This window comes from Arachis duranensis, chromosome 4, assembly GCF_000817695.3.
Source record: "Arachis duranensis cultivar V14167 chromosome 4, aradu.V14167.gnm2.J7QH, whole genome shotgun sequence".
Taxonomy (NCBI): Eukaryota; Viridiplantae; Streptophyta; class Magnoliopsida; order Fabales; family Fabaceae; genus Arachis; species Arachis duranensis.
The window spans coordinates 5,682,998-5,710,883 of NC_029775.3; the positions used below are offsets into that span (position 1 = coordinate 5,682,998).

The 27,886-nt window shown below is 32.9% G+C and overlaps 3 protein-coding genes across 3 annotated transcripts; all 3 read left to right on the plus strand.

Annotated features, from left to right (window-relative positions):
* Positions 1–511: 511 nt before the first annotated feature.
* On the plus strand, positions 512–4,291 carry LOC107482932 (tonoplast dicarboxylate transporter). Its single transcript, XM_016103520.3, has 6 exons — positions 512–1,050; positions 1,178–1,655; positions 2,800–2,843; positions 2,948–3,043; positions 3,357–3,870; positions 3,974–4,291. Exons 1-6 carry the CDS (start codon positions 604–606, stop codon positions 4,042–4,044), a joined length of 1,650 nt encoding a protein of 549 aa, XP_015959006.1. The 5' UTR covers positions 512–603; the 3' UTR covers positions 4,045–4,291.
* A 7,747-nt stretch (positions 4,292–12,038) lies between these two features.
* On the plus strand, positions 12,039–12,509 carry LOC107482930 (cysteine proteinase inhibitor 1). The gene has a single exon (XM_016103519.3). The coding sequence runs from the start codon at positions 12,100–12,102 to the stop codon at positions 12,448–12,450; it is 351 nt and encodes a 116-aa protein (XP_015959005.1). The 5' UTR covers positions 12,039–12,099; the 3' UTR covers positions 12,451–12,509.
* A 1,310-nt stretch (positions 12,510–13,819) lies between these two features.
* LOC107482875 (cysteine proteinase inhibitor 1-like) lies at positions 13,820–14,352 on the plus strand. The gene has a single exon (XM_021139919.2). It carries the CDS (start codon positions 13,871–13,873, stop codon positions 14,297–14,299), a length of 429 nt encoding a protein of 142 aa, XP_020995578.1. The 5' UTR covers positions 13,820–13,870; the 3' UTR covers positions 14,300–14,352.
* Positions 14,353–27,886: the final 13,534 nt, after the last annotated feature.

Below are 27,886 nucleotides of genomic sequence, written 5' to 3' on the forward strand. Positions count from 1 at the left end.
GTTTGAAGGTCCCAATAAATATATATATATATCCGAGAAGTTAACAATTTTGTAAATTGAAATTTTATTTAAGAATTTATTTTTGTCAAATAAATGACTGTATATATATAAAAGATAAAATAAAATTTAAATTTTCAGCACTTAAACAAAAATTGATAAATTAATTACTGGACTAACTTAAATCAGTTAATTACAAATATATTATAATCCTTGTAAAATTATGATGTAAGATATATTTAAGAAAAAGTTTAGAGGGCAGCAGTTTTATTGGATTTTGGCCAATATGTAATCAGCAAAAAAAAGTAAGCTATTGAATAAAATCTCACACAAATTTCACACCATCAAATCATCATTGATGGCTAGTTGATGGCTAACAATTATAAAAATTGATGTCCCCTAACATTGTTTTATATTTAATATATAAAAAAAAGAAAGAAAGAAAAAAACCAATTTGCCTACTTCATGGTACCTTGTGATTTGTGAAAATTGAAGAAATAAAGCCCCACACTCAATTATTATACATGTATATAACAACCTATCTCCTATAATGATTCTTTCCCGTTACAACATACAACCGAAAATCCCAAACCAGCATATTCCAAGATGAGCGGAGAACAGACGGGGTCGATGGAGGAGCAGCAGAAGGGCATGAAAGCACCACTGCTGCCAGTCCAAGATTCAGCATCACACAGCAGCAACCAGCAAGTGATGACCCTGAAATCATTTCTAACACTGAAGAACTTGTACATAATCCTAGGACCCTTGCTATCCCTGCTGATATGCTTGTTGGTAAAGCTGAAGGATGCTCCGGCAAGTAGCGTGAAGATGCTGGCGGTGATTGCATGGGTATTCGCGTGGTGGGTGACGGAGGCGGTGCCGCTGCCGGTGACTTCGTTGTGCCCCCTGTTCCTGTTCCCTCTCTTTGGAATCGGTTCTGCGGATAGTGTTGCTCACTCTTACATGGACGATGTAATCACCCTTGTTTTGGGTAGTTTCATTCTTGCTCTCGCTGTTGAACGATACAACGTTCATAGAAGATTGGCTTTGAATGTGAGTCATCCATCACTCTCTTCTTTCCATTAGGATCATCATCTTTATTATCAAAAAAATTAATTTATAATTAAGATAAAGATCAACATTTTTATTGGGATTTGGGAACATGACATGGGACCCACAGGTAACGCTGTTGTTTTGTGGCGACCCGCTAAACCCAGCAATGCTACTCATGGGTCTGTGCGCCACCACATTCTTTGTAAGCATGTGGCTCCACAACGTGGCGGCGGCGGTCATGATGATGCCCGTGGCCACGGGTATCCTGCAGCGGCTACCACCGCCCAGCGAGCAGTCGGAGGCGGTCAACAAGTTTAGCAGGGCAGTTGTGTTGACTGTGGTGTACGCTACACCCATCGGAGGGATAAGCACGCTAACGGGCACGGGAGTCAACCTTATTCTGATTGGGATGTGGAAGAGCCTTGTGCCTGGTGCCAAGCCCATTAGCTTCAGCACCTGGTTCTTCTATGGCTTCCCTGTCGCTGCTGTCTTGCTCATTGCCTTCTGGTGCATCATGTGCTCCCTCTATGTTCAAAAGGGCTCGGCCCGGGCCTTGTCTGCTTACTTGGAAAAAGCCCACTTGAGGAGGGACCTTGAAGCTCTAGGTATGTAACGAATTTTTTGTTTTTGATATTAAAGCAGTAATGATGTTTTTTTTAAAATGTGGAGGGTTGGGGTGTTATTTTTAAATGTAAAATTCTTAATAAAAATCGAACAGTTTAATTTATTAAAAGTATAAAAATTGAATTATTTTATTTATGAGAGGTACATAAATCAAATCGTTTAATTTATATTAAATAATTAAAAATTTTAGGATACAGAAATCCAACCTATGTATATTTCATAATTTTAAAAAATACTAAAAATTCCAACGTTAAAATGTATCACTATTTTTACAGCCGTATGTAACTCTTTCATTTGTCGCTTTCTTTTTAATATTTTCTATTCAACATTTAAATCTACCTCTCATTCTCATGAATTATTTGTGTCTAACTATGTGGCACGTATAGGGACCAAAAGCGTCACCCTTAGTTCTTGTTTTTTCTTTTCTTTTATTTTTTTTTATGGCCTAAACATAAAGCCTCACCCTTCGATGGGGCCATTTACCAAATAATACTTAGTGGACCACAATTTTCCATCTTATTTTTTTTCTTCCTTTTATGGTACATGCACCACAATTTTCATACCATGTTTTTCAAGTGGTTACCGTTTGCTAAACGTTTTTTTGTGTACATATCAATCAATTATCAATAATTAAATAAAATGATGTTGGAAAATAGGTGGATCACGTGTTTGTGTTTAACTTGGTTTTGTCCACGGGGGAGTTCAAGGATGTAAAACTTCATCTTTTTTAAATACGCATTCAATATCTGACAGTTAGATATGTTTTCAACTGAAATTAATTAAACTCTTAATACAGCTTAACATATTCAATATGCCCTCAATTATTTCTTAGCAAACTTAACTGTCACTATAAGATGCATTTATCATCATTCCACGCACCTATTTACATATGGCAAAATTCTAGCCAAGCTATAGTGATACAATTGAACAAGGAATTCCGAGGTTTATTACTTGGAAAACTAAAACATGAAATAACGATTGATTGGAAAGAATAGTAAAGGACAAATTGGTAACTTTCTATCCCATTGAAACTGCTAACTGCATTTTTAATCAACACATAATATTAGCTACAGAAGTAGAAGCTTATGCAATTTTAATTTGGATTGTGTAATGGGGTGATTACAGGTCCAATGTCTTTTGCTGAGAAGATGGTCCTGTCTGTTTTTGGGGTGAGTGTGAGACTAAATTCAAATTCCAATTCCTTAATTTTGTTTACAAAGGCATTAATATAATTAATAACAAGGGGTTATCTATGATGAATATAATAATGTAGCTGCTGATCTTACTATGGATGACTAGAAATATCACAGATGATATTCCTGGATGGGGATCTTTATTCAATAACCTTGTTGGTGACGGAAGTGTTAGTGTAAGTACCTTGTCCACTTTCTTTTTAGCTCAACAAAGTTATCAATCTAGAGATAGGACTTGGTGTATTTGTTTCTTGATTTTGATCTCTTATGCATATATCATTAAATTCGGTTTAGTAACTTTCTCCTAATCAAAATATTTATAACAGAATTTATTAGAAAATAAAGATAAAATGAGAACCAATTTGAATTGGTCGAGTAACCAGTTCACTCGTATAAATAATTAATTCTCGAGTATTATTCGAATCTCTTAAACCAGAATATCATGGGAAATAATGAGAAGGATTTTATACAAGATTTCATTGGATGTAGGTTTTGGTAGCTGTGTTATTGTTCATAATCCCAAACATGAAGCAAGAAGGGGAGAAGCTAATGAGCTGGAATGAATGCAAGAAGTTACCATGGAACCTAATATTACTGCTAGGAGCTGGTTTTGCCTTAGCAGATGGAGTGCAATCTAGTGGGCTAGCAGATGTGTTTTCAAGAGCCATAGATTTCTTGGAAGATGCACCATTCTGGGCAATTGCACCTGCTGTTAGTCTAATTAGTAGCATAATCACTGAGTTCATAACTTCCAATGATGCCACTGCCACACTTATTGTGCCACTATTGTACCACATTGCTAGGACTATGCATGTGCACCCTCTTCTTCTCATGGTTCCCGGAGCAATTGCAACCGAATTTGCCTTCTGGCTTCCAACTTCCACACCTTCAAATGTTGTTGGATTTGCCACTGGTCACATTGAAATTAAGGACATGCTTAAGCTCGGTGTCCCTCTTAAGGTTGCCGGGATTGTCGTCCTGTCCATTCTCATGCCCACACTAGGTGCGTTACTTTTAAAATAAATTCTTTTTTTTTTAAATATTTATAAGTTTAGTAATTTGGTTAAAAATGATACTCATGTTGTAAGTCTTGCTCTCGATCGCAGGGAGTGTTGTTTTTGGAACAAATGATGGAACTCAATGGGTGACACAGGCAAAAGCTCCTATACGGACGTAAGTATTGGAAAAAAAAAAAAAAAGAAGATAAAAAAAAAGAAATACCCTCCCTGTTGTCCTGTACATAGTAGTATATCAATAGGAAAAAGAAAAAAGAAAGAAGGGAGAGAAAGATCTCCGTCTCTATTTGTTTCTTGATTTTAATTTATATCTTTGCTCTGTGGAAGAGAAGATTTTATCAATTTATGTTGTAATTTGTTTTCTTTCACCAATAAAAAAACAAATTGAAGATTTGTTTTACAGGTCAATCCGCATGTTAAATTGCAATCCAATTAGTTCAAAGAATCTTCAATTTCCTATAATATATTCTGTATATTTGCAGCTGTGGTTATATTTTAATTGTAATGATTTCATTAAGACTTAGCATAGTGTGTTAGTTTGATTTGGTTTCTTTCTCTCTTGTACCATGACATGGTCTAATTAGCCATTTATATTTTTCAGTCAACGATGATAGATACTTGTCATTGATTTGTAATCAAATATTCAAATGCAATGATAATAAATTGTATCCAAATGGCACACCAAAGTTTAATAACATACAAGATAGATCTATAATACAATCAATAGAAAGTGACTGGCTAACTTCAAAATAATGTGCGACTGCTAGGGTTTGTGTGCATAAAAGTCAAAATAAAGTGAGAGTTGAATGTCTTTTGGTAATAATTAACGAGTGAGAATTAACACATGAAAATTCGAGTATTTTTTAATTGGGTGTCTTTACAATGTTAATAACGGAGAGGATGAGGATGAGAAATCAAAATTACACTGAAGATCTAGGAGAAGAAATAATTTTCCTAGAGGATGACGATATCAAATTTGATATGGGGAAATATGACCATAGCCTGGTGGGGAGAATTATGGAGTCTTAGTTCAGGGACGATAGAGGCAGTCTTTGAAGCTATCTAGAATCATCGAGAGGGACTTAGGATTAAATTCTATGGAGATAATATTTTTCAATTCTTCTTTTTACAGGAATCAGATGTAGTTAGAGTGAAACGAGGATTTCCTTGGCTATTTAAACAGTTCATCATTTATCTAAGGAGATGGAATTCGAACATGAATATTACTGAATAGAATTACTCAAATATCCCAATGTAGATTCAGTTATAGGGTTTCCTGAATTCTGTAAAACAAAGGAAGCGAAAAAGAAGGTGGGTTTACGGCTAGGGAAGGTGTTGGAGGCAGATTTGTTTTCAATGAAACCTAGAGAGGATTTGAAGGTTTAAGTTAACGTGAATGTAATAAGTACCCTGAAACAATCAATTAAAATAGCTAGTCCTGATAGAACGGTTTCGATAATCCTTCTAAAATATGAAAGACTAGGAATTTATTATTGCTTCTGTGGTTTTTTGGGCCACGAAACAAGAAACTGTAGTAAAATACTAACTTTTGGAGGATCAGGAAAATAAAAAGAAAAGGTGAAAACCGGATCTGAAGGCTGATTTAATAGGGAAATTAGAGGAGCTAAAGGAGAACTTCAACCCTACCAAGAATTGATGGGAGTCTGAAACAGAGCAAGCGAATCGAAAGTCCACACCAGCTAGTCTCATCAAAAGCTTCTCTCAACTAGTCATAACAGAGAATCATCGGAGTCATACCTCTCCTACTTAGCAATAGAAAGAAGTGAATCCTCAACAGGATAAGTCCCCGTTGCTGAAAATCAGTAATTGGGTAGAATATAGAACACAAGCCAGTCAAGCATTTTCTATTGCTCATGGTGCAACTGGAGAACGAGAGGAAATAAGAAGTTTTCAAATTGGCAGCATTCAACAAAAAAACAGAGATTGTAACAAGAGATCTAAACTGAAACACCTGATAAGGAAGAACACTATTGAGGAGAATAATAAAAATGTTGCTGATACTAAAAGAAGGCAAGAGGAGATGGAAGAATGACAGGACGGTGAGATGATGAGTAGTGAAATTGAAGCTGTTGATGAAAGAGAGGAGGGTGCTACTAAAATCAGACACCCACAGCGATATGAAGATGATGATGTAGAATTGCTGGGGTTTAAAAAAATCTCTGGCAATTCACAACATTCAAGGGATCCAAAGATTCTATTCTCCCAAGGTGATGTATCTATGTGAGACAAAACATCAAATTCTCGTTCGTGGAGATGCAGATGAGAAAGTGTGGATACAAAAAGAGTTACTGTGTTAATCCACATAGAATGACAGGAGGGTTGGTTAGTGCATGAATGGATAGAGTGAAATTGGAGATCCAGATGACGAAGGATTTTTTTATATGGGTTTCAATAGATGACCAAGAAAGATAGATCACTTGAAAAGTATTGGAAGTCCACCTAAGCAGTATAAATCAAATCCGAGAGAATCAATATGATGAACTGCTCAACATACTCAATCAAACAGGAGATAGATTTGTAGTTATGGGGGATTTCAATGCAATATTGACAAACAACAAAAAGGAGGACAGTAGAAAAAAACTCTACAATTTATTAAGAGTTTTCAGAGATTTATTAATAAGAGTGGTCTGATGGATATGGGTTTCACAGGTGAAAAGTTCACTTGGTGGAATCACAACTGTAAAAAAAGGGCCATTAGAAAATGGTTAGACCATGCTTTAATTTCTAAAAAACTAAGAGAAGAATATCCGATGGCCATTGTTGCTCATTTAGAGGACTCGGGATCAGATCATAGGCCTCTCATACTGATCACTAATTCAAAAATAGTGAAAAGTAAGAGGAGGTTCAAATTTCAAAAAAGACGGTGTGTGGGAAAGAGATAGTTGATAAAATAATTAGAAAGACTTGGCCAATTTATATAGAAAGATCTCCTATGTACCAACTGTTTCAAAAACATAAATTATACAGATAAAAATTGGTGAAGTGACAATTTTCATGTATGAGTAATAGTAAGAAATTGATTATGAGATTGGAGGACAGGTTCACGGTTTCGAAGAAGCATCCAGAGCTAGTTGAAAAGTCTAAAATTTTAGAGATTGGGGATGAGTTATCCGAAGCCTATCTTAAAAAAGAGAGGTTCTGGAAGAAAAAATCTAGAGTGAAGTGACTGCAGTGTAGGGATAAAAACACTAGATTTTTTCATTCCTATAATCAGGTCAGAAATAGAAAAAATATGATATGGAGGCTAGAAGACGAGAGTGGGTTATGGTGTACCACACCAAAATCCATAGGGGCGAAGGCTCAGAAATACCTTCAAGAGTTATTTTTAGCAGGGGATATTCAAGACCCCTCCGATGTGCTAGGTGATTTGAGGAGAAAAGTGTTAACTGAGACTAATCGCAATCTGACTAAGCCAGTAACAGATGAAGAGATCAGAAAAACTATATTCTCCATTAATCCAGATGTTGTCCTGGGAGATGATGGCTTTACAACTAAATTTTTTTAATTCTATTGGGTTGTTATCAAGTCAGAAGTGTGCAAAACGGTGGAAAGCTTCTTTAGAGATAACAAAACTATCAAAGGTTTCAATCATACTCAAATTTGTCTCATTCTTAAGATCCCAAATGCTATGTCTATGAATCATATTAGTCCCGTCAGCTTGAGTACGATTTTCTATAAAATTATCTCTAAAATCTTAGTACATAGACTCTAGTTTCTCATGAATAAAATCATTAGTGACAATTAGAGCACTTTTATCCAAAGACGACTTATTAGTGATATCATTATGGTAGCTCATGAATTCATGCACTTTCTTAAATCTAAAAGCTATGGCGATTATGATTTAGCTTTAAATATTAAGACGAATAAAGCCTATGATAAGGTGAAATAGAACCTTGTGTGGTTTGTTATGAAAAAGTTGAATTTTTTTGATAAATGGATTAATTGGATGAAAGAATGTGTGTCCACTATCTCTTATTCTATTGTCGTTGATGGTTCTCCTATTGTTTTTTTTTAACTATCTAGAGGGCTTTGTCAAGAAGATCCCCTCTCCCCTTATCTATTTCTACTATGTGCAGAAAGTCTTTTTTTTTTTCTGTTCTATAAAGAAGAACAGAATAACCTATTTCAGGGACTTTAATTGAACAATAGATTTCTTTTTATTAATCATTTTCTATTTGCAGATGACTTGCTTCTTTTTTGTTAAGCAAACCAATTCAACTGTACAAACTTAATAAATACTCTACGAGTTTATGGTGATCTCAGTGGCTAGAGGATAAACCTTAATAAATCTGCAATTTTCTTCAGTAAAAATACTCCTCAGCAGAGTAAATAAGACCTGACCAACGTATTAGGTATCTCTAATGTGGGTGCACAAGACAAATATTTAGGATTATCTTCTACCATCATGAGATCAAAGATAGAGACATTTGCTTATGTCAAAGACAAAGTTGCAAAAAAGCTGAATCATTGGAAACGTTCTTTTTTTATCGGCTAGTGGGAGAGAAATACTGATAAAAGTTGTAAGGACAATCATTTCAATCTACACACTAAGTTGCTTTAAACTTCTAGAATCTCAAATTGATGAATTACAGAAAATAATGATAAATTTTTTATGGGGTCAGAGATAAAATGAATGGAAATTACATTGAATTGGTTGGGATACTTTGAGTAGACCAAAAGATGAAGGAGGCATGGGTTTCAAAGATCTAAAGGCCTTCAACCTAGCAATGTTAGTTAAACAAGGCTGACCACTACTAACAAAACCACATTCACTCTTCTATAAGATATACAAAAATAAATACTTCATGCTTATCTCATTCTTAAACGCTCAAGCAGGAAATAGACCATCCTGGACCTGGAGAAACCTCCTGAAAGGAAGGACGGTGCTTGAAAAAGATGTTAAATAGCAAGTGTCAAAACAGAGATCTATAAAGCTCATAGATGACCCATAGTTGGGTTTGAACTCTCCTTTCAGATGCCCTCCTAGTGAAGCTAAAAACCTTGATCTCTTCTGAGTTAAGCAACTTCTAGATGCATCTGGAAACTAGAACCTACAATTGATTCAAAAAAATTTTAGCTCAAAAATTATAATTTAAATCGGTCAAGTTTCAATAGATGAAGTAAAAGACTCCCTCACCTGAACTCTAAATAATTCAGAACAATATACTGTCAAATCGGAATACTCCAAAGTATATCACTTCTTCCACCCCCAATTGACCTTTTTCTAAAAAGATTAAAGGAAAAAGGAATCTGAAAATCTGCTCAAAGTTTAAAGTGCCAGCCTAAAATTCGTGCTTTTGTTTAGAAACTACTTCATAATGGAATGACAATAAGAGAGAAACTCCATGAACGCTTCTTCATGCGGATGAACAGTGCATCCGTTGTATTACTACTCTAAAATCAGCACTCAATACAATAATTTTTTATTCTCAAATAATAAGTGTCTGGGAGGACTCACCTTTGAGCAGCTTGATCCTCCAAACTCACCGTTTCAACCTTGCAATGGTGGATAAAACTTGGAAAAATATTAATGAAACAACCAGACTTCAAGAATAACTTAGCCAAGAGTAGCTAATATTCTTTGGAGAATATGGATCGATTGAAATCTTTAGATATTTGAAGGCAACGTAGGCCGATTAAAAAAATTCTATCTCAAATCTTGTACTTTGCTAACGAATTCTTTAAGGACCAGAGACACCACCACCAATTTTCTTAATTCACTTTTCTATTCTATGTTTTTTCTTTCTAAGTTTTTTTGCTGATTCTAGTTTCAATTGAAAATATCTTACTTTTCTACTATGTTTGTATTCTGGTCTCATAAACAAATGTATTATTTACTTTTTTTTGCAATAAAATATCCAATACTTTTGATTAAAAAAAGGTGATTGGCTCAAAATTTTAAGCCATATTATCACAAAGTACTAAGCAAGTTTGTTGATAAAAATGATCAATCCACAATCAAGGAGATCATTATTAAACTACAATTAATTAATAATACATAAAATTATCACTTCACTAAGACCTTTACAAAAGAGCACACCAAACAAGAATAAAAACAAATGAAACCACAATTTATTCACCATCAATAAAGATCACAGAGAGCTATCATGACTAAGGATGGAACTTATAAATTACTATTTAAAATATGTTTTTAAATTTTGAATTAAAGTTGAACTAAATCATAATAAGCAAATGTTTAGTGGTCAAAAGTGTTGACCATGTTTTTTTTTTCTGGTCTTGACTAAGTACGAGAATTTTTTTTGTCCTCTATTCTTGTTTTTCCAACAAAGTCGATAGTTATATACTAGCGGTTGGTAACAAGGACAACCCAAACCCATGATATTTTGGGCTTCAAATTTGCGTGAGTACCACCAATACATTACTGAGTACACTATCCTTCTGTGTCTTTCTTTTTTTCCTTTTAAAAAATATTATCCATATTCATTAAATCATTATTTAATTTTTTATGATGATGAGAGAAAACTTTCTATGCAAAAGTGAGTTGACAATAAAAAAATTAAAAATGATACTATCAATTAAAGAATGAAAATTTTTACTTTCAAAAAATATTAGTCTAACAATAGAAGCCTCAAACTTTTTCTTAAATTAATATTCAAAAACAAAAAAATATGTTAGAAATACTTTTATTAAGAACTTAAATAGATAAAACAAAGTATATATAAGTAATTGTATTTCTGATAACATGCTTTTTTGCATAAGAAAACTTTGTTGTTTTAATTTAACTAAATTTTTTATATAAAATTTTAATGTCATATTATAAAATATTTCTCTAAAAATATTTAAATTAATAAAAAAAGACAAATAAATGATTATACATGTACGACAAAAAATTAGAATACAAGAAAAGTTTTTTCTTAAATTTTAAACAAAGACAAAGCATATGATAAAAAATTAAAAATATTAACAGTGCATGCATTAATTGAAATGAAACGACTAGCTTAAATGCATACATGCGAGGCTAATTGCAATGAATAATTATTGTGGGTGACATTAGTGGATTCCAGAAACGTTGTGAGCGAGTAAATCGTAACTTGTGAGTTGAGTTTGGTAGGTGAAGCTGAGTGTCTTCATCTGTGACTGTTGTTACTGTGGGCTATCAGCACATGGTTCCCTTCCAAATTTGCGCCGTGTCTTTTTTTGTTGAGTGTTCAAAATTCCCAATAGTATTTCTTCCATATCCTATCATTTCGAAATAAATTATGATATCCTAATTCCTTACTTAACGCGTTGAATTGGCCCCATGCAGGTGTCCCCTTCCTCTTGTGACCAATGTCTTTTCATATTTTAATTATAATCGAAAATGACTGAAATTACATTTTGTAACTTAATATCATTTTATTTACACTAAAATAAATATATGAACATTAAACATTTTAAATATAAATATTCATTGATTATTAATTAAATAATTGAAATAGTTTTGTTGCCCGTGTCTATCCAAATCACATAGTTCCATACTTTATCCGATTCATCAAATCTAGTGGCAAACAGTAGCCTTTAACCAGTGCCAAGTGGACACCAGCTAAGAAACATGCGTATGTCGGTAGGTTACTCATATCTTCAATTCTTCAGATTACTTCACCTTATTACATTACACAATTATTTGTATTCTTTATTTTTTGATATTTTTATATAATTAACCAGGTCAATTTATAATATTACATACATAGTACAATTTTTATTAAGAAAATATTTCGAAGGTTAGAAATTTTATAACATGCTTAGTAATTATTTGATAGCTAAGGTCAGGGCATAAATGATATTTTATTAGTCACTATTATTCCTTTTATTATATAATATAATTATTAATCGATAAAAACTCTTTAAATATCAGAGAATCAGTTATATTACCGGAACAAAACTTAGCTTGGTAAAATGACAAAAAGGGAAGTCTTAAGCAATAAGTAAGAAGTAAGAAAATATGAGATCTGTGTTTATTACTGATGTACTTTTCGAAGAATAATAAATTGAAGCATTTACTTAGTCACCAAAAAATTGAAGCATTTACTTAATGATGGACTCGTAATATGAATGAAGTTTGTGGGCAAACTATTAAAGAATAGGCACACGCTTTACCGTTACCTTATTTTCCTCTTTCTCTCTATAAATTGCAACCACCCCGAACCGCATTCTTCGTTCACACAATAACACAAACACTTGGTCTTCAAGTAAGAATGGCGATCACGAGGCCTCACCACGTCATCATCCTCTCCGTATTACTCTTCTCTTCGATCTCAGCCTTCGCTGCTCTAGTCGGAGGCTGGACGCCAATCAAGGACCTCCAGAACAACCACCATGTGGCTGAGATTGCAGATTACGCAGTCTCGGAGTACGACAGGCGTTCCGGTGCGAAACTGAAGCTGGTGAAGGTTGTTAGGGGAGAGAGTCAGGTTGTTGCTGGAACAAATTACCGTCTTGTCCTCAAGGCAACTGACGGATCCAAGACTCAAGACTATCAGGCTGTGGTGTGGGAGAAGCCATGGGAACATTTCAAGAATCTCACTTCCTTCACTCTTCTTCATTAATCATATAGTCATCTTTGTTGGTATTTTAATTAATAAAAACTCTTATGAGCTTCGTGTTATTATTATTGAGTATTATGTTATACTAGTGTTATGATTATTGAGTATTATGTGATACTAGTGTATTATATTGTTAATTCGAGGTATCAGAATTATATTCATTGCTTTGTTTTAGGGGAAATTATAGAAAATAGAAAATAAAAAGCGAGATTGGCGTTGCCTCTTATGCGTAGATTTTCTTGCCGCTTGATTGACTTCAGAGTTTAAGTTGTTGAACGGGTCGATTCCATTTGTTCTTTTTCGAACTGAACTTCAGTTCGGTGTCCTCTACAGAAAGGTATTTTTTAGAAATAGTTTTTATTTTAAATTTAATATTTTTTATGTTTTAAATTCTAAATTTATATCCTAAAATTTTAAATATAAGGATTAAAAAATAATTTAAGAATAAAAATTTAATTAATTAAAAGTTGATTTGTTTTGGTTATTCTTAACGTACTATTAGATTGGAATCAGAATTTTTTATCGTCAATTTCTCTGAACAAATTCAATGAGTCATTAAGACGTACTTATCAACAACTGTCTATAAACACAACTTTATGAATACACGATTGAACTAGAGAAAGTATCTATTCACTCTAAAGATCATAATCGTTAGAGTACTCTGAATGACGTATATTTGGTTGGGTTTTTCCAAATGTTTATAATTTTATTGTGAAAAAGTACAAATAAAAATTATTAAATACTAGAAGCATATGAGCCTAAATGCTTTTTTTTTTACACGGGCCTAAAAGCTTCTTAAAATGATATGTTGTCAATTGTTGGATCCCTCTGTAACTTGAAGGCCGAAGTTTAGGCTCTGAGTCTATTTCAAAAATTGGGTTAATGCTTTGAGATAATAGTCAATTTTGTATCCGGTCCAAAAATAATTGGTATGAGATTTCACCTTTTAATTAATTTAATTTGTGAGTTTTAAACTAACTTTTTAAGTCAAAGAAAAAAGAAATTTTTTTTGAGTGAGTAGGTTAATTATCTCACTGATTTATTTAAATAAGTATTAGAATTTTAAATTTTATCTTATATAACAACTTATTGATTAATAACAAATCCTTATATAGAATTGTGACATTATTATTATTATTACTACTTGTACTTAAATATGAGTTACCAAAATAATAAAATCTCAATCTACTTTTATTTTTCCTGACAAAAAAAAATATTTTTATTTATTTATTTTGAAGTGTGTAGACTTAGGAGGATAGTTGTTTTTTGTTAATGACCACATTGTTGGAGGGTAAATCTATAACAGAGACGTGAATAATGGCTATAAATATTACACGGTAGCGAATTCAGGAACTAAGATCACGATTCACCATTCACCATCACCTACTTTCTTTCCTCTCCTATAAATAAATTTCCAACCATCATGCATAGCCCTACCAAAAACCACAAAACACAACACAAATTCAAATCTCTTGGCTACCAAAAACGGTTACCAGCCATGAGAAATAATGGCTACTACCTCGTCTTCGTCCTCGTTTCCCTCCTCTCTACTTGTCTCTCCAGCATGGCTGCTTCTCTTGGCGGCTACTGGACGGCCTTGAAAGACGTTAATAACTATCCACATGTAACTGAGCTTGCAGAATTTGCGGTGACAGAGTACAACAAGCAATCTGAGAAGAACCTCAAGCTGGTTAAACTTTTGAAGGGCGATATGCAGGTTGTTGCCGGATTCAACTACCGCTTCGTGTTGGAGGCCAAAGATGAATCTGGATCCAGTAATTTTGAGGCTGTTGTGTGGGAGAAGACATGGGATCATTTCAAGAGTCTCACTTCCTTCACACCTCTTTCTTAACATCAAATGATATTTGTATATATTGTATTGGACTTTTATTGTCTTTTAGACTAATTAAGGGGAAAAATTACTATATATTAATTTTTAATTTTGGATGAATCTTCTTTCAATTATTACTATCCTCCATCGCTATAAAACTATATATTACAGGGCAAAGGTAGTCATTTGACCAGAGAAATGCGAAAGACAAGAAGAAATTATACAAGTATGTAGAATGCACATAATCGAAGTTCATATGTAAAGTAGAGAGGTTTTGAGATAATTTTACAACTAGATACATGACAATATATATATGCAAATAATTAGTAAAATGATTAATAATATTATATCATATTTAAATTTTTATTTTAATTTGTTATGTATATGATCATAGTTGTATAAATTTTAAAATTTAATTTTATTTATTAAGTTTTAATAATTATATAGGCGAGTAAGAACGAGGCGGATACCCGTAAAGACAGATTAGAATTTAACTTTTTATTACTCACAAATAGGAGCATGACGAATTCTATAGAATTATTGTAAGGTAGAACAGTCGGGTAGAACAAAAACTTGCTCAATTGCCACTCCTACATGTAATGCACTAAACTTTGAAAATACTTATACTCTCTATCTAATAAGTGAAACTAAACATTTTTTGGTATTTTTGAATAAATCAAGCAACATTTACTATGTTATTTGAAACGTTTGCTAGGTAACCAACAAGAATTGTAGTCAACTAGCAATTACTTTTTAATTTTGTTTGAAGACACTGCAAGAGACACGTCGAATAGCGGTGGTTTTTTTTGAGGAATTGCAACAGCTGCAAAATAACATACCAGCGATTTGGTAACCGTTGCTGTTTAGGGTACAGAAATTTGATTTTGCGTCGATTTTAAAGAATCGCTGGTATAACCGTCACTAATCAGGTTAATAATTTTGCAGTGGTCTATACCGCTATTTTCGTAAGCGAATTTAAAAAATAATTTACGACGGTTATACAATTGCCGTAAATTTATGTGTGTTTTTTAAAAAAATTGCAACAATTTTGAACCGATGCAATTTTATATACGAGCTTAAAAAAATGACCAACTACAATAGTTTATACCATTTTTTTATTATAATTTGTTTTCTTTACATCATATTTATTAAACTTGAGATATTAATATAAAAAAATGCTAAATAAATAATATTAAACTCGTAGATATATAATTATACAATATTAACTAAAAAAACACTTATTTAAAAATTATTTACTCAAAAAATATTGAACAAAAAAGGAGAGTGGGAAAAAAGTAAACCTTATTTTGGGAAGAAAGTGAAAAAAGTGAAAAAAAAAGTGAAATTTGAATAAACAATGCTGTTGACATTTTCTTCCATTCTGCCATAGTTAATGTACATGTAATAGTAATCTATTGAATAAACAATGCCAATTAATAATCTGTTGAATAATTTACCAGATTAGGTTAGACTAAGTTCAACAATAATGAATAAAATCTTTTAACATACCTTACTTGAAAGGCGTCAGTTCTAGGGTCATAGCACAGAAGAGCATCATAACATGAAAGTATGAACCCAACATGATTATTCTAAAAAAGGACAGTGGACATCAATTACAAAGAAATATATGATCCAAAAAAAAAAATATTATTGTGCAATATTAAAAACTTTCAAGTATTGATTAACTTTATTTAAAAGAACCTGTATAGACAACCATTCATATCTCACACATAACTCATAGATGGATAGATAGAGATATATTAGAAAGCAAGTCATAAACATAAAGAGAGAAAAAAAAGAAAAAGAAAGAATGCAAAATAAAGATTATTACTTCTATTTCCTCATCACATGAATTATTAGCAAAATATCCATAAGAAATAATAAAATCACAAGGATGTAAACTCTATGTTTTCTCTTTGCTCATGCACCCACACAAATATTTATGCCATGATAAATTAGCAAGCAAGCTCCTTACAAAAAATATCAATAAAGTATAAGCCAAACAAAAGTAGTTACTTTTAGTGTGACATAGCCTCAACTACAATTTCCAAAAAAAATAAAGAACATAATACAAAGGTGCTAAATTTATAACAAGAGATTAATCTGATGCATTTGTACTATTAACAATTCAAATTATAGCTATGCATGAAATTCTATTACAATAACACTACTTTTATTGAGCCATATGTTATTTACCTCTGCTTCCATAGCACTGAGTTCATTGTGCCACTTTAATCCATCTTCAATCCATCATTCTAATAATGGTCTTCCCTGGTGAATAGGTGGATAGACAGCAAAGACTCATGTAAAAAGTGAAGGTCTAAGAAGATATTCCATACTAATATTGATTTATCAATGAAAGAGAGAAGGTGGAAAAGCCAAACTAGTCTTTGAATGAAATTATAAAGATAAAAGGAAATTAAGGTTTGTTTATTTTTTCTTATAAATTGCACAAAAGAGTGTGCAATACCTACTGAATGCTCTTGTAAGACAAAAAAGCCATTTAAGCTTTGTGAAAAATTTTAATTGTTCCCCGTAAGTCAATTATTAAAAAAGAAAGAACAGCTCACTCACTGACAAGAAGCGCTATTATTCTACTGTTGCAGTAAAGTATTTTCTTTTACATCATTGAATTATGTTCCTCTGCTTCTCAAAATAAAATCAGTCTATACACACAAAAATGATAAATAAGCATACATAATTGATGACTAAATGTTACGGGTTAACATACTTTAAAACTTATATTGAGAAAACTCTCAAATCAAGAGCCCTTTGCCTTCATAATTTTTATCCAAAATAAATAAGATAGTAAAGCAAATATATTGTGATTAGAAACATAACTTCCAATTGTAATGCACAAATTTCCTTCTCTATACCTGTGGATATAATAATAAAGAAAAACAGATTGATGTACAAAATTAGCAAACTAAAGAAAAATACCTTTAATCAGCTAAGGCAACAGTTATGAGCTGAAAATAGCATCAATTGAACATAAACCAACCAAAGAATAATAAAATGAATCCAGTTTCTTATATATAAATTTCAATAACAGACTCACATTAAGCTCTAAGTATAAAATAACAACCCAATAAATTAATAAATCGCAGCTCATAGTCGTAGACACTATTATGGCAATAGTTTAAAACTAGTTTCAGAGTTAATAAAAAACTTTAGAACAAAATCAAACAAAAAAGAACAAACCAGAAAAAAATGAGCAAAGTAGATGGAAGGAGGCACTAGTAGCGAGCAGATGCTAAAACAGGAGAAGCGTGTCCTATTAAACTATTCTTCCACCTTAGCCTATGATAACAATAACAAAATTTTGTGGGCCATAAAACTTCTTTATTGTTGTCATAAGCTAAGGTGGAAGAGTAGTTTAATATGTCTAACATAAAGCTTTTGTCAAGTGAGTTGGATTAGCAAGCGCAGACATGGGAGAGTAGCTAGCACAAATCTGAATTGAAAATAGCATCAATTATACATAAGCTAACCAAAGAGTAATAAAATAAATCCATTTTCTTATACATAAAATTCAATAATAGGCTCCCATCAAGCTCTAAATACAAGATAATAACAACCCATCAAATCAGTAAATCATAGCTCATAGTCATAGATATTATCATGACAATAGTTACCAAAAAAGGCAAAATAATTCAATAGGTAATCAAGAGCAAGGCTAGTTTCAGAGTACTAAAAGGAAAATTCAAAAGTGAATGAGCGAACCTACAAGTTTATTATTTAAAATTAAAACTATAGCCTATTACTATAAAAATTACAGTTTTTTGAATGGAGGTGGTGCTATTTCCATTACTACAAGTAAATCAGTAAGCTATTTCCTTTTACATTATTGAATTATGTTCCTCCGCATCTCAAAATAAAATCAATCTATGCACACAAAAATGATAAACAAGCATACATAATTTAATAAATGTTACGGGCTAACATACTTTAAAGCTTACATTGAGAAAATTCTCAAATCAAGAGTCCTTTGCCTCTGTAATATTTTCATCCAAAACAAATAAGATAGTAAAACAAACATATTATGATTAAAAATATACTTCCAATTGCAGTGCACAAATTTTCCTCTATACCTATGGATATAATCAAGAAAAACACATTGATGTCTAAAATTAGCAAACTAAAGAAAAATACCTTTAATCAGATAAGGTAGCAGTTATGAATTGAAAATAGCATTAATTGAACATAAACCAACCAAATAATGATAAAATGGTTCCAGTTCCTTATACATAAAATTCAATAACAGACTCACATTAATCTCTAAGTATAAGATAACACATTAAATTAGTAAATCGCAGCTCACAGTAATAGACACTATTACGACAATAGTTACCAAAAAGAAAAAGCAATTAAATAGATAAAAAAAGCAAAAGTAAAACTAGTTTCATAGTTAATAAATTTGTTTAGAACAAATCAAACATAATAGTGGATGAACCAAGCATAATCAATCTTTTGATACCATATAATTGGTACCATTAAACATACACTGATTTTATAATAAAACAGAATAATCGAACTAAAAGTTTAAAAGAGGAAGAATCACACAATTGCTTATTAAAATCCATGAAAATAAAAAGTTGAGGTCCTCCTCCTTTCACCGAAAAAACTAACAAACAATTTGTGCATATCCATAAAACACCAAAATGCACAAGATAATGAGTTAATGTTATATCTAATATTCTGGCAACAGAAAATGGAGTCAAGGATGACATCGTCACCGGGTGGGAATTGCGAGGAGGATGATGGCGGCTGCAAACTGCGTGGAGGGTGATTGCAATTGTGACTGCGCAAAAGACCATGATTACACAAAGTGAGAGATCTGCATCACATAGGATGACGATGGATTGGTGTCTGCAAGGGAGGGCAAGAGAGAGGAAAAAAGGGCAGAGGATGTAAGAGGTTGAATAGCTCACAATGCACAATAGGACAGAGAAAATGAGGCACCAAATGCAAGAGAATGGAGAGGCAGAGAGGCAGAGATGAACTGGGACACAATGGTATGGATGTGGACCGGTGGAGGAATGAAGGGTGATATATGATTAGGAAGGGCGCAATGAGACTGCGGCGGATGAGCTTGTAGTGCAAGTAAGAGGGATTCGGAGAAGAGAGCCGTGCCAATAGGTTTTCAATTATGAGAAAACACGTAGAGAAAACACTAGGGGTAGGTTTTAATTGATAAAAATATTTCATTTAGCAGCAGTTTGACTCCAAGCCACCGCTAATTCTAGTGATTTTGCTGCGAACCCTCAAACAGATGCACAACCGCCGCAATCTTGCCATTTAGTGACGGTGTTTTTGAACTGTTGCTATATAACCGCAGCAAACTCCCGCATCTGGTGGCGTAATGAGAAAACATGAATTCAAACTATCATGAGAAACATCCAAAACCTAATTAAAAAAATCTAAAACAATTTTAAAATTTTCAAAATTCATCCAAAATCATTATAAAAATTTTTAATAAAAAGAAACATCTGAAATGTAATAAAAATATCTAAAACCTAACAAAAAAGAGATATCCAAAATCATTTAAAAAATTTTAAAACATAATAAAATGAAACATTAAAAATATATTGAAAAAAGAACATCCAAAAACTAAATAAAAAAATATCTAAAACTATTTAAAAATATTTAAAATAAAAAAAGAAACATCTAAACATAAGAGAAAGAAACATTCGAAACTTATGAAAACGAAACATTCAAAAGTAGTAAAAATAATCATCCAAAACAAAGAAAATAATGCGGCCAAAGCACGGCATTTTTTGGATGTGGCAGGACACAACATCCTTCTTTCTCGTTGGCCGTTCCGTTGCAACTCGCGGTGGCGTGCAACAACAACAATGGCATGCATGACCCTCAGTGGTTGTCTTTGGGAGAGAAGTGCACAACGTATGGCTGTCAGAAAAGAGTGTAGCATGCGGTGGTGAAAAGAGAGTAAAAAAGAGGTGGGCATGCGATTGACGGAGAAAGACATGGCATGCGACAGTGAGAGAGAGAAATAAGAATTTATGTGTTTTTTTTTGAAAAATTTTCCTGTGCTGAGTGAAGATCCATCGACACCTGCTGAGGATGCATGTCGCTGAAACGCATGTCCAAGTATGATGCCGACAAAAGTTATTGTGGGCCCCTCAGTTGACAGTGTCTGTGTAAGTTGTGGGTGTTTAACAAATGGCTTAGGGATAATAATCAATGCAGTTAAGAATCATTTAATTGTTGTAATTAAGTATATTTTATATGAAATGGGATGTGCTGTAAAAGCTTTTTTGTTTGGTAAAGCTGGGCTAACCAAATTGGGTAGTTACGTAGATGGCCCTTTTAAACCCTTTTTGTCTCTTTTTAATAAAAAACATTTAAAAAAATAAGGAATGATAGTTGAATATACTATCCTAAAACTCAAATAGTGAAACGAGATTTAAGAAAATGAATGATTAAATTAGGTGGTTTTAATATTATACAGAAAAAATACAATATATTATTTTTCGACTTTAATACACAATAATATTAAAATAATTATTTAATATCTTAATAACTTCAAAAGGTGGAAAATAAAATTATGAGTAATTTTTTTAATGATATTATAGCAGTTGTCATTATCGTACGTTAAATTAATCATTTGAGATTTGCTTGATGCATGTTGGATCAATATATGTAATTATACTAAATTATATATATTATTGTAGAATAAATAAATAAAAAAGATAAAAAAAATGTTGTATCAATATATGTAATAATTTCTGTTATTAATTATTTTAATGTTATAGTCATTTTTATTTAAATTAAGTATATTTTTTATTAGTCATGATTATTATTATGAATATAATTAAATATGCATGAATATAAAAAATCAATTATTTTAGTAAATAAGAATAAATTTTTTTAAGATTATATAACATATATTAATATCAATTTTCGATAAATACATATAATATGTAGTGTATAATAATATAATGAATATAAACTAATGAGTTAGTTAGTAAAAAAAATGTATTTTAATTTAAAAATAAAATTAAAACTATGTTTTTATCAAAAAATACTAAAATGTTATATTGTTATTAAGTAATATCTAGCTTATCAATTGTTGAGTAAAATTTGTTAAAATTTGAGTATGTTTAAAATGTCATGAAGAAGAATATCTATTGACGACATAAGCTAAATTTTTCTTAATTCTGTTGGATTATTACTTTATACAGTAGTAAAGACCGCTGAAAATAGACATCAAATAAATATAACCAGACTAATACAATAGTAGTATAAATTTTTAAAGACATATTTTGTGTTCTTGTAAAAAGGTGGTCATTGTCATCAACAGCACCCTAATTCAAATCCGTTTCTTGCAATGCTAGATTTGTATTTCAACGAAGAACACTTACTCAGTAGACCCACGGCGAGAGTTAAAAAAAAGTGTTAGTTTATGTCAAGAGTCGGACGATGACAATGGTTAGTGTGGTTGGATATCCGCTAGGCAATAGTCGATTGTGAATCCTTTGTAGGTTGCATAGTATTTAGGGTATTTTCTGATTTGAACTTACTGATAGACCGAAGGTAGTTGATAAAAGGCCCTAGGGTTAGAAGAAAGTTAAACATTAATCTGACGGTGGACTCCATAACTATCTTGACTCACACACGGTTAGTCTTCTATAATTTCGTAGTTGATGGAGTGTGTGACACAACCCTCTCTGAGACGTGAAAATTTATGATTTAGGATCTAAGGTCGAAAATTTAGATTGCGAAATTTAGAATTTAGGGTTTAGTAGAAAGGCTTTATGGTAGAGAGTTGGAGAAACATGGTTTAACTCTGACGGTGTAAGATTTAGGACTTATCGTTTTAGGGTTAGTAAGTTTTATAATTTACATTTTGGAATTTATAGTTTACAATATAGGATAATGACCGAAATAGAATATGAAATGATACATAAACAGAAGTATGGTTTTTTAAATCGTTACACAAACCTACATCGTGTGTTAATTATCTTTTTTTTTCTCCGACTTTTACTTTAGAAAATACCTCTAAAAAAAAGTTGATACCCCTTTTATATTGTTATCTTGTTTCTTTTTTTTCAAACTTGTAGTGACTGCGAACAAATACTTTTTATCAAAGTATTTTTATCTTTCTGATATATGCAGGGACCAACTATTGAAAAAGAGATAAGAGTTTTTGCAACACTATCCAAAAGGAGAGAGGCATGAATGAGTCCCTCTGAACAGAGACTTTCTCCTTTCAATAATAACTTGCGACATGAAAGTTATTATTAAAAGAAAACATTTATTTAAAAAATAAAAATAAATAAATAATTAAATTTAAAGTATGTTATTGATAATTATAATAATTAATTATATTTATATTGAATTAATAATTTACATTAATTATTTAAACAATAATTAATTTGAAAATTTAATTATATATTGAAAAAAGTAAATAACTTAGTTATGTTTAATTTATTAATAATTATAATAATTAATTATATTAAATAGTTATATCCTTATTTGATTAATCATTTATGTTACTTATATTCAGTATTTAATTAATAAGTAAGAGCTAAATAATTATATTAAATCAACATAAAAAATTATTTTATTGTTAAGTTAAATTAAAAATAATTAAATAAAAATTCTTTCATATCCTTTGCAAAATAATTTAAAAAAATGGCTTAAAAAATGTTAGGGGTATTATAAAAATTTGTAATGTTCTAATAACTAAGGTAAATACATGCATGTACTAAAATTTTAAATAAAATACTCTACATAGTCAATAATAATTTGTTGACGAAAGAAAATATTTTATTCCATACAAAATAATTAAAAATATATATTTTATTCTAATACAAAATAATTTTAAAAAATGGCTTAAAAGATGTTATGAGTACTATAAAAGTTTGTAATATTCTAGTGATTTAGGTAAATACATGATAACAATATTTTTTTCCTTAAGATCTAAATTATTATTAACTATATAGAGTATTTCTTTAATGTCCTAAGTCATTAGGATTTTACAAATTTTTAATGTCCTAAATTATATGGTGCCACCATATATTACAAATTCGAATCACCATATAATTTAGGACATTAAAAATTTGTAAAATCCTAATGACTTAGGACATTAAAGAAATAATTTAGATCTTAAAGAAAAAATATTTTTATCATGTATTTACCTAGATCACTAGAATATTACAAACTTTTATAGTATTCATAACATCTTTTTAAGCCTTTTTTTAAAATTGTTTTGCATAGGATTTATGAAGCAGTTTTCGTTTTGGCTGATTCGTGTAAAATTTTGCCCCCTTGACTTATTATTGTGATTTGTTCTTAAATAAATTTGCGATGTCATTCGTTACTAATCCCACGTCTAGTCCGAAGTAACAGGCGCCGAACCCTAAGTCCCTACAACGTCAACATCTCATCGTAGCAGGACTGAAGCAGACGACTCCTATTGACCGGTTAAAACTGCCTTTATAACCAATATGGTAAGATAGAGTTAGGATATATAATTTACTATTAAAAGAGCGGTATTCGTAGTGGGTCAGAGGAAGTGGTTCACATTTACCAGGATGAGAAGACTACCTATATGGACTGGGCCCGCTCATCTTGAAGGCCCAATAAGAGATATCCAATTCCGGAACAAAAACATGAGGACTGTGGGTTGTAGTCTTGATTAATTTTTCTCTCGCGTTACAAGCCTTCTGAAATTCTGCAGCTGCCAAGACACTCACACTTGCTACCATGGTGGAAAAAGATACGGACATAGCAAAAGGGGGTGATCCATACCGCACTGAAAGGTAACTATGTCTTCACGTGACTTGTTTACTAGATCATGATGCGTTTCTAATTACACTGTTGCTATTTCATCGTTTAGCGAAGGAGGTAAAGCAACGGAAGGAGGCGAACGGTCTATTGTCGACGACCAAGTTTTGGTCTTCCTTAGCAAGATTAGCGACGTAATAGTTCATCCATTTGACAACTCTGCTTCCAGTTGCGTCCTGTATGTTTTGTGCCTAGTTTTTTTTAACCCCAACTTGTTTACTTTGGGTGAAGCATGTGTTGACGGAGAATGAAGCAACACGGGAGGTTCTGAGGACTATGTGTGTACAAATAAGATCCATCTGCGGGATGCTATCCGACCATGGAAACGCCATTCAGGCACTCATACGGCGCATTGACGATGGTGCCGGTGACACCCCAACTAAGCTGGCGGCCGAGGTGGGGAGTACGGTTAAGGATCCAACCATAGATGTTAATGTTGAACACGACAGAATAAGCAGGAAGTCAAGGACCAACTCCAAGGCTTGTTGCCCAGTGCGTCCTGCTCCGGCGGTAACACAAAAAGCAACTAAACGGAAGTCTAAGAGATTAACAATAGAACACAAGGGTGCCCGAAATAACCTAGGGAAATCCAGGAAGAAGTCCCCATCATTGAAGGTGAGGATATCATATCATATCAGTCGAACCCTCACCTGTAGTTCATTTTCCTCTTGTTCTTCGTTCGTTGACCTCACTGCGGCCTTTCTTGTAGAGAAAGCTGAACTTCGATCAGATAGATGAGGCCTCCTCCGAGTACAGTCAGGTTTGGCAGGGTGCAGCAGGGACCCCATTCACTTACCGCACACATGGCCACAACCATGTAGCAGAAGAGATGCCCGTGGTTCATTTTTTGCTTTGGTTATTTTTTAAAAAGTTTTTCTTTTTCTGTTGTTTCCCTTTTTACCGTCATCAACGAGTTTATTACAACATGCTGTTACAGTGTTTGAGTCTACATTTCCGCCCTCCGGCTGGAATGAACTTCCTTGGAGCGGAGTTGGCGGCAGCTGCGTATATCTTCTCCAGGAGCCTTGATATAAGGTCATTTTGTTTTATAGTCAAAACCAAAAAGTTATGGTGCATTTTTGTGTTTCATAAATCGGCCATAATATATATCTGTCTGTTATATAATTATGCCTTGAAAGAAGCCTTTATTGGAAACGGTGTGTTCTGTGCCTTATGTGCAGTGAGGTCTTTGTTGAAAATGAGCATTCCCGTGGAGACAGGGATACCATGTTGACTTTGCGTCCAGGACAGCAGCTCGTGGAGGATGTATGTGGATGTATTTTGACTTAGGTTTTCCCAGATTGCTTCCCCGACCATCAAGGGTTATTATTTACTAATTCTCTTGCTCTGTAGGTTATCAATCAAACATGCAGCAAGCTCACTCATGATGCCGATTTGCCAAAGTGGTTTCTGCCGACCACATTCGCGGTAAGAAGTTGCCACACATTATGCCTATTAGTTTTTGGATGATAGTTTCGGTTACAACCTTTTTATGACAATTACAAGCTGAATTCCATTATTGTGCAGCAAATTGCGCTTAGTCCCGTTAATCATAGCATTGATACATATGAGTTCATCCGCACCCGGTTCCTGGGCTTCGCAGATGATTTGTGGATGGTATGATAATCTTTTAATCATACTCCATTAGCTTATGTACACCACCTGCTTAACCATGGCAAATTAATTTGGTTTTTTTCAAATTGGATTGCTAGATATATGTCCCCATGTACAGGGAGCACCATTGGTACCTAATGATCGTCGATCTCGTCCACTGCAAGCTTATGTATTTGGACTTGGCCAAGGACCCAAGTGAGCGTGATGGTAATTAAAGAATAACCCTGCTGTACTTCGTTGTTATTTTTCGGTTATCATTCGGCAAGGCCTTCTTCATAGAGACTATGTTCGAGGACAACCGCTTCTGGAAAAAGGGTGATCACTACCAACCTCACCCATCTAGCTTCGAGGTGGTGGAACCTGAAGTTGGCCAACAAGGTGAACTCTCGTAAGTCACGTTCTTGTTTCGCGAAAATTCATAGAGATTGATACCATAATGGAACTTCCACTAGTTAACCCACACATGTTACACCATCTAATGTAGAAATGACTGCAGAGTGTGGGGTTTGCCATTGGATGATGCATGCATGGCTATGGGAAGATTTTGTTGTCGAGGTGAGAACACAAAATTTTTTCTCCCATTTGGTAACAATTGGGTTTCCTGGTGACCAAATGTCGTTAATTTCAGCCTGTGAATGATCAAACTCAGATGAGGTTGGCTCTAGACCTGGTGATGGGAGATTATAACCCACTGGCCCGTGAAGTCAGTCGCAGAGCAGTGAAGGAATGGGACAGACACATGGCCAAATCATCCGGTAAAGGAAAGCGAGCGAAGAATCCAATTATGGACGCGGTTTCTCCCAGCCAAAGTTTAACCATATAATCCCTAGTGACAGTGTATTTTTTGACGTAATTTGTTGCCGAAGATTTGAAACGAATTCGTGCAAGGGACGCACATGCATTTGCTGGTACGACCATATCCTATGCAACAACGAATTAGAAATTTTTGAACCCTAAATACCAAATGAAGTGACCCTGTTTGAAAAGCCTTTGCATGTATTCGGAGTAAGCTCTTTGGGTTTCGTATCAAGTTGTTTGGAAAGTGCAAGTATGTATTTTGTGGCATTTTTTGTGGGTGTCAGTTGACCCTAAAATGTTATTTGAAATTCAGACGCACATATATGTTTGTTGTACGTAAAGCTTTACAACGGCAACATTTGTATAGAGTTATGCATCCACCCTTGGCACTAATGCTTGTATGGAAGATGTCTAGCTTACCCAATTTAGTTACATTTCTTATTGAAGGTAATGTCAGCGTTGTTGAGAATTTTGCTCTCATGGATATCTTACTTGAATTGGGTTCATGAAAGCCCAAAAGTAAACCTAAAAATTTTTATTAAATGGGACAGTTAGGAAACTATCAACACTATAGGATAACTCCTGTTGTTATGCAGAAGTTGAGACATATATTATGTTGCACATATATGTGGAGCAAGAAAGTAGTACTATAGTACTATACAAATTCAGAGATAGTGTGAACACAGATTATTGACTACAACATTTATTGTAAGATAGTAACAATCTAAATGTATATTAAAATTATTTATTAAAATGAATTATTAGTATATAATATCAATACATCTTAATATTAAACTAATATCCTATAACGAAGGTTACAACCATGTTTAATTTGTACACATATATAATCTACGTATATCAAAATTAATTAACCAAAAATTTAACCAACTGTTTCAAAAATAAGAAGGTGATTCAAAAAGATTCTTCCAGTGCTCCATGCATAAATATATAAAGAAATTAGATAACATTACGCAAGAAATAAGATCAAATAAAGGTCTCAAGCCTGACAACGACACAAGCGGGAAAGGCTCACCCCACTATACTACACATAAGCTCTTTGGGCACGACTTCACTATTTCCACGACTGACGCGAATAACACAGTAATAACTTCACAACCAGTTCAGCTCTATACAACCTTACATGACTATACGATGTGAGCATGTTGCATGGTAATAATTACACAGTTTCAAACCAGCAAAAGATCATGTGTTAATAGCGCACATGCCACGTATTCCGCTCAAACTGGGCTGGCCCTGGGCTAACAAAAGAACGACCGTGAGATTTAAAATAAGTTGGATGTCAAAATAATGTAAATGCCAACATTACAAAAAATTATCCCGCGTCTACACAAATGTTCATTCTATTGAAGGACTCCAACATGC

Bases quoted from the DNA above. Each gene is read 5' to 3' on its own strand.
- LOC107482930 (XM_016103519.3), top strand. From the start codon at position 12,100: ATGGCGATCACGAGGCCTCACCACGTCATCATCCTCTCCGTATTACTC.
- LOC107482875 (XM_021139919.2), top strand. From the start codon at position 13,871: ATGCATAGCCCTACCAAAAACCACAAAACACAACACAAATTCAAATCT.
- LOC107482932 (XM_016103520.3), top strand. From the start codon at position 604: ATGAGCGGAGAACAGACGGGGTCGATGGAGGAGCAGCAGAAGGGCATG. The intron at 1,051-1,177 runs GTGAGTCATCCA...TGGGACCCACAG, and splicing joins ATAGAAGATTGGCTTTGAAT to GTAACGCTGTTGTTTTGTGG. The intron at 3,871-3,973 runs GTGCGTTACTTT...TCTCGATCGCAG, and splicing joins CATTCTCATGCCCACACTAG to GGAGTGTTGTTTTTGGAACA.